The sequence below is a fragment of the Coregonus clupeaformis genome, chromosome 17, assembly GCF_020615455.1.
Source record: "Coregonus clupeaformis isolate EN_2021a chromosome 17, ASM2061545v1, whole genome shotgun sequence".
NCBI lineage: Eukaryota > Metazoa > Chordata > Actinopteri > Salmoniformes > Salmonidae > Coregonus > Coregonus clupeaformis.
This window is the reverse complement of record NC_059208.1, coordinates 6,347,614-6,362,631: the sequence shown is the minus strand read 5'-3', so window position 1 is coordinate 6,362,631 and position 15,018 is coordinate 6,347,614. Positions and strand designations below refer to the sequence as shown.

Here is a 15,018-nt window from a genome sequence, read left to right as displayed (position 1 = left end):
AACATGGACAGTATAGCGTTCCTATGATGTACAGTATATTGTTACTAAGTGACAACTGTGTCTCCTGGACTCTGACTCTGTTATTTCTTTCTGTCTGTTCTGTGTTCCAGGGACCGCCAGGACCTCGTGGCCCTCCAGGACCTGACGGCCCCCCAGGACCTCCTGTAAGGAACCATCATTTATTACTTCCTCTGTAGACCCCACCTTCATCTTTGACCAAATTACATGTCTCTGTAGAGATACCAGATAAATGCAAAAAAGCCCACTAGCTCTGTAGTTTTACCAGTCAGAGCTGAAGTAGAAAAATGACAAGTGCTTTTTCCCCCAGGGTGCAACCGGTCAACTTGGTTTACCTGGCGAACCTGGAGAGTTTGGCCAAAGGGTAAGAGTCTAACATTTGTTATAGGATTTACAGTACATGCCTTTCGTTACAGTTATACTGTAGGCCTGAATCTGACCTCACTGGTACTTTAGTCATAAGAGGTTTACTAGTGACACAAACAGTAGGTTTCTTCCCATACTCTCAAAACCACATAGTTCACCTTTTCTGTATGGCACTCAAAGGTTTATTTTTGCTCTCGGTATCAAAGCACTGTAGTCATAGTGACTGGATGTTGACGGTACACAGTAATCTGTATTACAGCAGTACAAAGCTGTTGGACTGCTGTTGGATTCCTCCCTCTGTTTTCTACAGGGACAGTTTAGGAAGTCAACTGTCTCACGGAAACAGGGATGAGCTGTTGGACTGCTGTTGGATTCCTCCCTCTGTTTTCTACAGGGACAGTTTACGAAGTCAACTGTCTCATGGAAACAGGGATGGTGCAAATGATTTATGAACCATAACATTTATACAGTTATATTCTATTCTAGGCAAGCAAATCCCTATGATAACATTACACCGTCATTTTCTGTATTGCCATTGTCGATGTGGTCTTTTTTGCACATATCTCTGGATGTATCTAATGGATTCATGAGTAGCTTAACATCTGGCTACTCTCTTGCCTCCTGTTGTGGTGGAACCCCCTACAGTGCATTCGGAAAGTATTCAGACCCCTTAACTTTTTCCACTTTTTGTTACGTTACAACCTTATTCTAAAATGGATTACATCGTTTTTTCCCCTCATCAATCTATACACAATACATCATAATGACAAAGCAAAAACAGGTTTTTGGAAATGTTTGCAAATTTATTTAAACCCCCCCCCCCCGGAAATATCACATTTACATAAGTATTCAGACCCTTTACTCAGTACTTTGTTGAAGCACCTTGGGCAGCAATTACAGCCTCGAGTCTTCTTGGGTATGATGCTACAAGCTTGGCACAACTGTATTTGGAGAGTTTCTCCCATTCTTCTCTGCAGATCTTCTCAAGCTCTGTCAGGTTGGATGGGGAGCGTCACTGCACAGCTATTTTCAGGTCTCTCCAGAGATGTTCGATCGGGTTCAAGTCCAGGCTCTGGTTGGGCCACTCAAGGACATTCAGAGACTTGTGCCGAAGCCACTCCTGCATTGTCTTGGCTGTGTGCTTAGGGTCGTTGTCCTGTTGGAAGATGAAACTTCACCGCAGTCTGAGGTCCTGAGCGTTCTGGAGCAGGTTTTCATCAAGGAGCTCTCTGTACTTTGCTCCGTTCATCATTCCCTCGATCCTGACTAGTTTCCCAGTCCCTGCCGCTGAAAAAGATCCCCACACCATGATGTTGCCACCACCATGCTTCACCGTAGGGATGGTGCCAGGTTTCCTTCAGATGTGACGCTTGGCATTCAGGCCAAAGAATTCAATCTTGGTTTCATCAGACCAGAGAATCTTGTTTCTCATGGTCTGAGAGAATTTAGGTGCCTTTTGGCAAACTCCAAGAGGGCTGTCATGTGCCTTTTACTGAGAAGTGGCTTCTGTCTGGCCACTCTACCATAAAGGCCTGATTGGTGGAGTGCTGCAGAGATGGTTGTCCTTCTGGAAGGTTCTCCCATCTCCATAGAGGATCTATGGAGCTCTGTCAGAGTGACCATCAGGTTCTTGGTCACCTCCCTGACCAAGGCCCTTCTTCCCCCGATTGTTCAGTTTGGCCAGGCGGCCAGCTCTAGGAAGAGTCTTGGTGATTCCAAACTTCTTCCATTTAAGAATGATGGAGGCCACTGTGTTCTTGGGGACCTTCAATGCTGCAGACATTTTTTGGTACCTTTCCTTAGATCTCTGCATTGACACGATCCTGTCTCGGAGCTCTACGGACAATTCCTTCGACCTCGTGGCTTGGTTTTTGCTCTGACATGCACTGTCAACTGTGGGACCTTATATAGACAGGTGTGTGCCTTTCCAAATCATGTCCAATCAATTGAATTTACCACAGGTGGACTCCAATCAAGTTGTAGAAACATCTTAAGGATGATCAATGGAAACAGGATGCACCTGAGCTCAATTTCGAGTCTCATAGCAAAGGGTTAGAATACTTATGTAAATAAGGTATTTCTGTTTTTGTTTTATTTATACATTTGCAAAAATAATGTATAAACCGCTTCAGACCTGTCAACAGCCCTACCCCAGGAACCCTACAAAACACTACAGCAGGCTGTAAAGGAGACAGGAAGCAGTGACTACCCAGCAAGCTGGGAACAATCCCAGGACATTAGCTAACATTCCTATTAAGTTCTAGTTAGGGTTTTATCTAACATTATGATGATAACATCCCCCCAAAACATTTAAATAATGTTTTTCCAGAAAATCTGTTGAATGAAATATTCTTGGAATGTTCTCCTTTTTTTTTTGTCAACGCTCTTATCCAGAGTGACTTACAGTTAGTGAGTGCATACATTATATTATTATTGTTTTTTGTTGTTTTCATACTGGCCCCCCGTGGGAATCGAACCCACAACCCTGGCGTTGCAAACGCCATGCTCTACATCCCTGCCGGCCATTCCCTCCCCTACCCTGGGCCAATTGTGCACCGCCCCATGGGTCTCCCGCTCGCGGCCGGCTACGACAGAGCCTGGATTCAAACCAGGATCTCTAGTGGCACAGCTAGCACTGCAATGCAGTGCCTTAGACCACTGCGCCACTCGGGAGACATGTTGTTATGCACAACATCTGTAACAACCACCACAGAATATCCCCCTAAGGTTCTTATTAAGGTTTCCAGGTAATGTAATAACAAAATGTGTTCTGTGAATGTTCTTCCAACATCAGGTGAATGGACAGTTTTTGTGTTATTAGAACTTTTAGGGCAACCTAATTAATGTTCTGGGAAAGTTCACAGAACCAATTTTGGTTTGCTGGGTAATCTGACCGAGCCAGACCTCCTGGAGGGAGCAGTACGATGTTACATCAGCTGGAGTTTAGATGGCACACAGTTGATGGAATTAGATGTTTTCTAACTATGACAACAGGAGCTCTATCTGTCACTGTATTGTGTTGAGGAATACCCTCACCATAGGGCTCTGATGGTAATAGAAAATTACATGACAGGTTTCTCACTTGGAAGTGGTGACGACACTGTATTTGGTATGGAGAAGGCATCACCCTACCTCCGTAGTATAGTTTTTTGTTGTTGTCATTTAGCAGATCCAGAGCGACTTACAGAAGCACTAAGGATTACATGTCTTGCTCAAGGACACATAAACAGATTTTCACCTAGTAGGCTCAGGGAGTAGAACCAGTAACCTTTCAGTTATTAGCCCAACGCTCTTAACCGCTAGGTTACCTACCTGCTTTGTCTTTCTTGTATCTGCTACCTCTACTGTAGCTCTAAGTCTAGCCTGTTCACTGTGGGGTATTCAGAGTGGATACCCTGACCTAGTCTACTCTGTTCTGTTCTGGGCAACACAACAGTTAGTTACAGTTCATCTATTTTCCCTTTTACCTTTTTGGCTGTTCTGTTGTGACTTGAAGCACTTACAGTGAGGGAAAAAAGTATTTGATCCCCTGCTGATTTTGTACGTTTGCCCACTGACAAAGAAATGATCAGTCTATACTTTTAATGGTAGGTTTATTTGAACAGTGAGAGACAGAATAACAACAAAAAAATCGAGAAAAACGCATGTCAGAAATGAGTATTTGACCCCTCTCAATCAGAAAGATTTCTGGCTCCCAGGTGTCTTTTATACAGGTAACGAGCTGAGATTAGGAGCTCCTAATCTCAGTTTGTTACCTGTATAAAAGACACCTGTCCACAGAAGCAATCAATCAATCAGATTCCAAACTCTCCACCATGGCCAAGACCAAAGAGCTCTCCAAGGATGTCAGGGACAAGAATGTAGACCTACACAAGGCTGGAATGGGCTACAAGACCATCGCCAAGCAGCTTGGTGAGAAGGTGACAACAGTTGGTGTGATTATTCGCAAATGGAAGAAACACAAAAGAACTGTCAATCTCCCTCGGCCTGGGGCTCCATGCAAGATCTCACCTCGTGGAGTTGCAATGATCATGAGAACGGTGAGGAATCAGCCCAGAACTACACGGGAGGATCTTGTAAATGATCTCAAGGCAGCTGGGACCATAGTCACCAAGAAAACAATTGGTAACACACTACGCCGTGAAGGACTGAAATCCTGCAGCGCCCGCAAGATCCCCCTGCTCAAGAAAGCACATATACATGCCCGTCTGAAGTTTGCCAATGAACATCTGAATGATTCAGAGGAGAACTGGGTGAAAGTGTTGTGGTCAGATGAGACCAAAATCGAGCTCTTTGGCATCAACTCAACTCGCCGTGTTTGGAGGAGGAGGAATGCTGCCTATGACCCCAAGAACACCATTCCCACTGTCAAACATGGAGGTGGAAACACTATGCTTTGGGGGTGTTTTTCTGCTAAGGGGACAGGACAACTTCACCGCATCAAAGGGACGATGGACGGGGCCATGTTCCGTCAAATCTTGGGTGAGAACCTCCTTCCCTCAGCCAGGGCATTGAAAATGTGTCGTGGATGGGTATTCCAGCATGACAATGACCCAAAACACACGGCCAAGGCAACAAAGGAGTGGCTCAAAAAGAAGCACATTAAGGTCCTGGAGTGGCCTAGCCAGTCTGCAGACCTTAATCCCATAGCTAATCTGTTGAGGGAGCTGAAGGTTCGAGTTGCCAAATGTCAGCCTTGAAACCTTAATGACTTGGAGAAGATCTGCAAAGAGGAGTGGAACAAAATCCCTCCTGAGATGTGTGCAAACCTGGTGGCCAACTACAAGGAACATCTGACCTCTGTGATTGCCAACCAGTGTTTTGCCACCAAGTACTAAGTCATGTTTTGCAGAGGGGTCAAATACTTATTTCCCTCATTAAAATGCAAATCAATTTATAACATTTTTGACATGTTTTTTTCTGGATTTTAGTTGTTGTTATTCTGTCTCTCACTGTTCAAATAAACCTACCATTAAAATTATAGACTGATCATGTCTTTGTCAGTGGGCAAACAAAATCAGCAGGGGTTCAAATACTTTTTTTCCCTCACTGTAACTGTACCTCAGTGTGTTGTTACTATTGCTGAGAACTCCACTGTGGTGGGATGGGGGCTGGTCTGAGTGTATGTGTGTATATTGAGGATGTGAAGTCACTGAGGGATTTCTGCTGTGATAATGGTGCTGTCATGGCCGACAGGGCCGACAGTGCCAGTTACATGGTTGATCAGCCGTGTAGTGGACCTCTCCTGGCTCCTCACACGCACCACAGTCCACACCGCAGCCATTATCAGTCAACTGTTTCCCTGATGAGCCTCAAAGAATTCTCCACCCGCCCATCCTTTACATATACAGTATCAGTCGCAACAGTAGGGCCATCTCAGGTGAAACATGACGCAGTACCTTAAACAATCCTGCAGAGGGCATTATATCAGTGCAGAGAATCAGAGAGAATAGAATTCAAGTACAGGAGTTGCCAGAGCAGCAGAGGTTTTAAAGGGTTGATTTTTACCAAGTGAATAAACATGTTTTCCGGCACAGGTTTATTTTCTCCCAACGTGACATGTTTTGATGTATGATGGTTGATTTTGCGTCTTCCTTTTTCAGGGCAAGAAAGGTGAAAGTGGATTACCTGGTGTTGACGGGCTACCCGGACCACTTGTAAGAATACTATTTTTAAGATTACTATTTTATTTCTATGTGCTATACATTGCAGGCACTCTTTATTGTGTTCTACTATAGTATCAGATCATTTACAGATATATTCCATGACGAAAAAATCTGTTGGAACATGAAAGCTATGTGTAACAGTATGATTGATTCTCTGCGTCATAAGATCTATTTTTGACACCATGAATGGAGTATGTGTCAGTTATCATCACATCTCTTAAACCTGGCTCTGGCTCATTCAATGACATTTCCTTCTGGATGTTAACTATTCACCATGGACCACATACCTGACGCTATTTCTCTCTCAGCACTAGCTTCACTAAACACCTCCACTGGAGGGAAAATACTTTATTCTCCACATTACATAAATTAATTAATATTCAATATCACTCTTAAAAGCAATAATTAGTTCCTTAGGGTCTGGAATTCCTCTTGACCATGTGACCACCCTACCAGCAGTGGTGGAAAAAGTACCCAATTGTCATACTTCAGTAAAAGTAAAGATACCTTAATAGAAAATGACTCAAGTAAAAGTGAAAGTCCCCCGGTAAAATATTACTTGAGTAAAAGTCTAAAAGTATTTGGTTTTAAATATACTTAAGTATCAAAAATAAATGTAATTGCTAAACTATAGTTAATTATCAAAAGTAAAAGTATAAATAATTTCAAATTCCTTATATTAAGCAACCAGACGGCAACATTTTTATATTTTTATTGTTTACGGATAGCCAGAGGCACACTAACACAGACATCATTTACAAATAAAGTATTTGTGTTTAGTGAGCGCCAGATCAGAGGCAGTAGGGATGACCAGGGATGTTCTCTTGATAAGTGTGTGAATTGGAAAATGTTCCTGTCCTGCTAAGCATTCAAAATGTAACAAGTACTTTTGGGTGTCAGGGAAATGTATGGAGTAAAAATACATTATTTTCCTTAGAGAAGTAAAAGTAAAACTAGTCAAAAACATAAATAGTAAAGTACAGATACCCCCCCAAAATGTCTTAAGTAGTACTTCTAAGTATTTTTACATTTACATTTTAGTCATTTAGCAGACACTCTTATCCAGAGCGACTTACAGTTTAGTGAGTGTATACATTTTCATACTGGCCCTCCGTGGGTAACGAACCCACAACCCTGGCATTGGAAGCGCCATGCTCTACCAACTGAGCTACAGGGGACTACTTAGTTACTTTACACCACTGCCTACCAGGAATAACTCATTGCCCTACTCATGATATTTCCACGACTTGGAGCTGACTGAATATCAGGCCAACCTAGAATACGATACTGTACATTACAATACTCTCCCATCTAGTGGCTGATCCTGGTACTGTATGTCTTGCCGGTTGGACTGAGGTTGATGACAGTCTTTATTGATGATGCTGTGTCTCTTTATAGGGTCCCCAAGGGCCTCCTGGAGGGCAAGGAAACCCTGGACAAACTGGACCTCCTGTGAGTTCTGTGCATCAACAATCCATTGAAGGCTGTACAGCAGTCTACTGTCAGCAGTCATCCCAAAAGCTCATCCAAAGCAAATGGAACCCACATAGAGGAAATTGAAAAAAAAAAATATATATATATATATATTGTCCCTTTTCTTTGCTCAGGGTCTACCTGGCGAGATTGGATTTTCAGGGAAACCAGGAGAGCCAGGCAAAGCTGTAAGTTTACTGAATTTTTTTCAACATTTACATGTTACATGTTTGACATGTTATAATATGATTCACTAATGTAACATTGAGTTGTCGAAGTACTCATGTCCCAGACTTAACCCAATATTTATTGTTGGAAGGGTTTACCTGGAAACGATGGGCTGGATGGAGTTCCAGGAAATGACGGAGCCAAGGTCAGTGTAGTAGTAGTAGTAGTAGTAGTAGTGATTAATGTTTCATAACCAACTGAATGTTTCAGGTTTTAATCCTCACTAACAGAAAGGAAACATCTAATAAAATGTAGCATTCCAAAGGCATAGAGGATGTTATTCTTACTGACATGGTTAGGTTCTCAGAATGTTGTCACATGGTAATGCCATGACCAACCTTCTTTCACAACCTGTTTGCAATGTTGTGACAACATTATGTGTTAGATAGGATAATATCTGATTCAATACCATAAATGTACCAAGCTGTGTTATTCATTAATCTCCATAGGGGCCTAGAGGAGAGTCTGGATTGGATGGCTTCCCTGGTAAACCTGGTCCTAAGGTACAGTGATACTACTCTTTGTCTGCGTCCACAATGGCACCCCTTTTCCTATATAGGGCACTCCATAGAGCTCTGGTCAGAAGTAGTGAACTACATAGGAATTACAGTAGGGTGCCATTTCAGATGCAACCTCTGTCTGGACACCCAGGCCATATCAATGGCACTTCATAAAAGTGATGCAGCAGACTAAAGTTTATACAGTGAGGGAAAAAAGTATTTGAATACCTGCTGATTTTGTACGTTTGCCCACTGACAAAGAAATGATCAGTCTATAATTTTAATGGTAGGTTTATTTGAACAGTGAGAGACAGAATAACAACAAAAAAATCCAGAAAAACGCATGTCAGAAATGAGTATTTGACCCCTCTCAATCAGAAAGATTTCTGGCTCCCAGGTGTCTTTTATACAGGTAACGAGCTGAGATTAGGAGCTCCTAATCCTAAAAGGGGCTCCATGCAAGATCTCACCTCGTGGAGTTACAATGATCATGAGAACGGTGAGGAATCAGCCCAGAACTACACGGGAGGATCTTGTCAATGATCTCAAGGCAGCTGGGACCATAGTCACCAAGAAAACAATTGGTAACACACTACGCCGTGAAGGACTGAAATCCTGCAGCGCCCGCAAGGTCCCCCTGCTCAAGAAAGCACATATACAGGGCCGTCTGAAGTTTGCCAATGAACATCTGAATGATTCAGAGGAGAACTGGGTGAAAGTGTTGTGGTCAGATGAGACCAAAATTGAGCTCTTTGGCATCAACTCAACTCGCCGTGTTTGGAGGAGGAGGAATGCTGCCTATGACCCCAAGAACACCATTCCCACCGTCAAACATGGAGGTGGAAACATTATGCTTTGGGGGTGTTTTTCTGCTAAGGGGACAGGACAACTTCACCACATCAAAGGGACGATGGAGGGCCGTGTACCGTCAAATCTTGGGTGAGAACGTCCTTCCCTCAGCCAGGGCATTGAAAATGGGTCGTGGATGGGTATTCCAGCATGACAATGACCCAAATCACACGGCCAAGGCAACAAAGGAGTGGCTCAAGAAGAAGCACATTAAGGTCCTGGAGTGGCCTAGCCAGTTTCCAGACCTTAATCCCATAGAAAATCTGTGGAGGGAGCTGAAGGTTCGAGTTGCCAAACGTCAGGCTCGAAACCTTAATGACTTGGAGAAGATCTGCAAAGAGGAGTGGAACAAAATCCCTCCTGAGATGTGTGCAAACCTGGTGGCCAACTATAAGAAACGTCTGACCTCTGTGATTGCCAACAAGGGTTTTGCCACCAAGTACTAAGTCATGTTTTGCAGAGGGGTCAAATACTTATTTCCCTCATTAAAATGTAAATATATTCATAACATTTTTGACATGCGTTTTTTTGTTTTGTTTTGTTTGTTATTCTGTCTCTCACTGTTCAAATAAACCTACCATTAAAATTATAGACTGATTTTGTTGATCATGTCTTTGTCAGTGGGCAAACGTACAAAATCAGCAGGGGATCAAATACTTTTTTCCCTCACTGTATGGAGCCTATAAACGTGACTTTTAAAGTATCCCTTTCACCTGCGCTGGAAGAATCATTAAATAGGAGATGGAGTAGTAAAACCAAATTAATGACATTATGTTTCAATTCAGGGAGTTGGATAGAAACCTTCTGAGATATACCCGTGCTTTTATAGACATAACCATTTCTTATTGCGCATGGCTCCTTACAGCACCCCATTTGAATGCAAATGAATGCAAGGTAGTTCATAGAAAGTGTTACAGAAATGTCAAGTGTGGTATGAGGAATCTTATGGTCTCATGATGACTGAATGCTGCTATAGGGTGAAGAAGGACCACCTGGACCAAGAGGACCTGGAGGAGAGGGGGTGAGTTAATAATACCTGGCTATGACCTTAAATCATTATACTCAACTCAAAGTTCCTCATCTCACATGCTCTTCATCTTTCTGTCTGTGTGTGTGTGTTTGTGTGTGTGTGTCTGTTACAGGGACAAGTTGGTTTAACTGGACAACCAGGTGTTGTTGGACCAAAAGGAGAGAAAGGAGGACAGGTGAGTTTGTTCGCATAAGCATCATTAAAGCTATACTCTTGAATTTGTGCTTCAGCCCAACGACAGCTTGCATCTAAATCTCCTTGTGTACTATGCTCCTGTTTGTGTCTTGTGTTTAATTTTTTAGGGTGACAGAGGACAAGATGGCTCTCTCGGGCCAAAGGGTGACAAAGGTGACAAGGTAAGATGGAGATATGAGACATTGATTTACAAAGATTCATGTAAACAGCTAGCTACTGTATGTCACAACATCCTTTAAAAGCCTTACGATCTCTTACCTTTACTGTTACTAGACAGTCAGTAACAATGAACAAGATTCTTGTTACTGTGTGATTGGATAAGCATGCTTATTAGCATAAAAGCTACGTTAGCTGCATGAAAGATGTTTGCTGCTTGTGTCAGAGAGTGTGTTAGTCACAGAGACTTCCTCTTCACTTTGTCTCACCAACGACCACCAGGGGACTAGTTTGTTGTAATGAGCTAATTAACTTTCTCACACTGTGTGTGTGTGTGTGTGTGTCGCATCAGGGTGACACGGGACCAAAGGGAACTCCAGGAATACCAGGAAACGTGAGTAAAGTAAACAGATGTTGAATGGAGCAAATGACCATATTAACCACAGGAGGTTGGTGGCACCTTAATTGGGGAGGACGGGCTTCTGGTAATGGCTGGAAAAATGCATTGCAATTTGAGGATGCTTATTGGCTAACTGGTCTCTCTGTGTTATGTTTTTCTCTCAGGTGGCCAATGTTATCCCTGAGCCTGGTGAGCCTGTAAGTACTGTAGAAACCAACAAGATCTCACGGTCTCACTTATGTTTAGACATTAATTCCAGTTTGGGATAGGGTTAAAACAGAAAAAAATAAGTGCCTAGCACTGGGATTGAACCACAATCCTCGGAGCCGGAGCATGTGGTTTAAGGCTGTGAGCCTACTTGATATACAGTGGGGGAAAAAAGTATTTAGTCAGCCACCAATTGTGCAAGTTCTCCCACTTAAAAAGATGAGAGAGGCCTGTAATTTTCATCATAGGTACACGTCAACTATCACAGACAAAATGAGATTTTTTTTTCCAGAAAATCACATTGTAGGATTTTTTATGAATTTATTTGCAAATGATGGTGGAAAATAAGTATTTGGTCAATAACAAAAGTTTCTCAATACTTTGTTATATACCCTTTGTTGGCAATGACTCAGGTCAAACGTTTTCTGTAAGTCTTCACAAGGTTTTCACACACTGTTGCTGGTATTTTGGCCCATTCCTCCATGCAGATCTCCTCTAGAGCAGTGATGTTTTGGGGCTGTCGCTGGGCAACACAGACTTTCAACTCCCTCCAAAGATTTTCTATGGGGCTGAGATCTGGAGACTGGCTAGGCCACTCCAGGACCTTGAAATGCTTCTTACGAAGCCACTCCTTCGTTACCCGGGCGGTGTGTTTGGGATCATTGTCATGCTGAAAGACCCAGCCACGTTTCATCTTCAATGCCCTTGCTGATGGAAGGAGGTTTTCACTCAAAATCTCACGATACATGGCCCCATTCATTCTTTCCTTTACACGGATCAGTCGTCCTGGTCCCTTTGCAGAAAAACCAGCATGATGTTTCCACCCCCATGCTTCACAGTAGGTATGGTGTTCTTTGGATGCAACTCAGCATTCTTTGTCCTCCAAACACGACGAGTTGAGTTTTTACCAAAAAGTTCTATTTTGGTTTCATCTGACCATATGACATTCTCCCAATCCTCTTCTGGATCATCCAAATGCACTCTAGCAAACTTCAGACGGGCCTGGACATGTACTGGCTTAAGCAGGGGGACACGTCTCGCACTGCAGGATTTGAGTCCCTGGCAGCGTAGTGTGTTACTGATGGTAGGCTTTGTTACTTTGGTCCCAGCTCTCTGCAGGTCATTCACTAGGTCCCCCCATGTGGTTCTGGGATTTTTGCTCACCGTTCTTGTGATCATTTTGACCCCACGGGGTGAGATCTTGCGTGGAGCCCCAGATCGAGGGAGATTATCAGTGGTCTTGTATGTCTTCCATTTCTTAATAATTGCTCCCACAGTTGATTTCTTCAAACCAAGCTGCTTACCTATTACAGATTCAGTCTTCCCAGCCTGGTGCAGGTCTACAATTTTGTTTCTGGTGTCCTTTGACAGCTCTTTGGTCTTGGCCATAGTGGAGTTTGGAGTGTGACTGTTTGAGGTTGTGGACAGGTGTCTTTTATACTGATAACAAGTTCAAACAGGTGCCATTAATACAGGTAACGAGTGGAGGACAGAGGAGCCTCTTAAAGAAGAAGTTACAGGTCTGTGAGAGCCCGAAATCTTGCTTGTTTGTAGGTGACCAAATACTTATTTTCCACCATAATTTGCAAAGAAATTCATTAAAAATCCTACAATGTGATTTTCTGGATTTTTTTCCCTCAATTTGTCTGTCATAGTTGACGTGTACCTATGATGAAAATTACAGGCCTCTCTCCTCTTTTTAAGTGGGAGAACTTGCACAATTGGTGGCTGACTAAATACTTTTTTCCCCCACTGTAATAGGCTCTTACATAGCCCTTAGTGAATGGTATTGAAGGCATTTCCCAACATCCTGGGGACCTGGATAAACATTGAATACTGAAGTCGATCTGGTGTGACCTGGCTGGTAGAAACTGCTCTGTGTTAGAAATGTGATCCAGGCCTAATGCATGTCTAGGAATATTTTATGTTGATACAAAAAAAAGTGTTTTTCCAGTCCTTGAAACTGTACACAACACGTATTATTACACAGCAATATTTCACAACTTGGTCATGCATTTATCCTTTTTCTTTCTCCCTAGGGAACACCTGGAGAGAGAGGAGAAAAGGGAGAGCAGGGGAATCCAGGAGAGAATGTGAGTTATTCAGAATTAAAGGAGCCTTCTACCAAAGGAATAACATTAGGTTGCATTTTTATAGGAGTAAAAAATACATATTTTCATTAGGAATGTAGTGAAGTGAAAGTTGTACGACTTAAGTAGTACTTCAAAGTATTTTTATTTAAGTACTTTACACCACCGCTGCAGTTAGTGCTTTATGCTTGTACGCTAAAATAGTAACAGTGCTCTATCAATAGGATGGGCACTGTTCACTTTGAAAGGAATATGGCATTGCAAAAGAGCAAAATACGGTATAATTTGTTTGATGTTGAACATCATTCTGGGGATGTTACTAACCTGCGTGTTGTCTGAAGGGTCGACGAGGACTGCCTGGTGAACAAGGCTTTGCGGGACTGCCCGGACCACAGGTAAGGAGTTCAGTCAGTCAATCAATCAATCAATCAATCAATCAATCAAATGTTATTTATAATTTGACACACCTATTCACAACCCATGTAGAGACAATAACATAAGTAGGGCCCTATAAAATCGGTTGCATTTTTTTGTTGCCTAAAACCGTTTTGTACAATGCTTAAAGAACGACTGCTTTTAAAAAGCAATGGATCTCTTTGAAAATGGCCTATGTGGCATCAATATGAGTCAGAAAATTTTATTCTAGTGTCAAAATTGACTACAAGATGTAAATAGGATAATTTTGGTCATAAAGTCAATCTCGTCTAAAACGGAGTTTGGAACATCCACGCGTCACAAAGGTTAAATTAAGGTATGTCCATTTGCCCACTAACATGGGGTGAACAGCTGCAGTGATTGTTCTCTAACCAATAGCATAGACAGTGCGACAGACCTGCTAGACAGCTCTGACTGTTTACATAAGACAACATGTCGCCATTTTTTTACTTGAGAAATACTGCACCAAACACCTTAGTTAGATGTAAAATTGCACAACTAAAATATCCTTGGCAAAAACGTCAAAATTGAGGATGTGAAATAGGCTTCCGCATCTACAGTGTCTCATAGGGGACATCATTAACCAAATGCGGAATTGGTCAGGAAACACACCTCCAAGACTGAAATCTAGTTTTTCTAATGATCAACAGAAAAACACACATGACAATAGTCGTGTTCAGTCGCTCTTTTTAAACCACATCAGGAGACAATTTTTTAGGTCTGGGAAAAAATCTAAGACATTTTGATTTTGGAGCATATCCTAGTTACCCTTTAATTCATGTGCGCACCTAGCAAGAGGCTATTGTTTAGCTGTGTTTTTGTAGCGCACATGTGATGGTAGAGTTTGCAAAACAAATACCCTGAATTGATGCAAATAATCATGATATAATTTTGCCAGGTAAGCACAGCCTACTTTGTAGTTAACATTTAATTGAGAATAAGGTTTCCTTGGCATCATCTCTAATGGCTACACAAAGTGGTAGACGCGGGCAACGCACGCACACAGACAGGGAAATTCTGGTCTTCAGAAAGTTGCAGGAAATACGAATCACTGATGCATTCTGTTTATGTCTAATGATAAACTTAGACAAATTAATACATTTTCAATAAATGTAGTTGATTCCCTATAAGCTCAATCATTTTTTGGGATATTGAATTCCGTTTTAATGCACCGTGGATTGTATAGGGCCTTACATAAGGTGTCATCCATTGGAAAATAGAAGCCAAACCTCGACATAATTTGTCATATTATACTGAATGATTTCCACTTACTTCATAGCCTTAAATGACTGGCAAGTTTGTTTGTTATCCCCTTCAATTCAGGGACCTAAAGGTGACATTGGCCCTAAAGGAGAGACTGGGAGACAAGGAGAGCCTGTAAGTTCTGGGTCCTTACTGCGATATA

At 42.3% G+C, this 15,018-nt stretch overlaps 1 protein-coding gene across 1 annotated transcript in view; it reads left to right on the top strand.

Moving 5' to 3' along the window:
• LOC121586523 (collagen alpha-1(XXII) chain) overlaps nt 1–15,018 on the top strand; it is a 74,111-nt gene that overhangs the window by 44,038 nt on the left and 15,055 nt on the right. Inside the window, exons 22-36 of the mRNA XM_041903272.2 lie at nt 111–164; nt 329–382; nt 5,988–6,041; nt 7,449–7,502; nt 7,658–7,711; nt 7,843–7,896; nt 8,201–8,254; nt 10,077–10,121; nt 10,243–10,305; nt 10,433–10,486; nt 10,834–10,875; nt 11,046–11,078; nt 13,128–13,181; nt 13,520–13,573; nt 14,937–14,990. Coding sequence (XP_041759206.2) covers nt 111–164; nt 329–382; nt 5,988–6,041; nt 7,449–7,502; nt 7,658–7,711; nt 7,843–7,896; nt 8,201–8,254; nt 10,077–10,121; nt 10,243–10,305; nt 10,433–10,486; nt 10,834–10,875; nt 11,046–11,078; nt 13,128–13,181; nt 13,520–13,573; nt 14,937–14,990 — 777 coding nt within the window. The remainder of the gene's footprint in view (nt 1–110; nt 165–328; nt 383–5,987; nt 6,042–7,448; nt 7,503–7,657; nt 7,712–7,842; nt 7,897–8,200; nt 8,255–10,076; nt 10,122–10,242; nt 10,306–10,432; nt 10,487–10,833; nt 10,876–11,045; nt 11,079–13,127; nt 13,182–13,519; nt 13,574–14,936; nt 14,991–15,018) is intronic.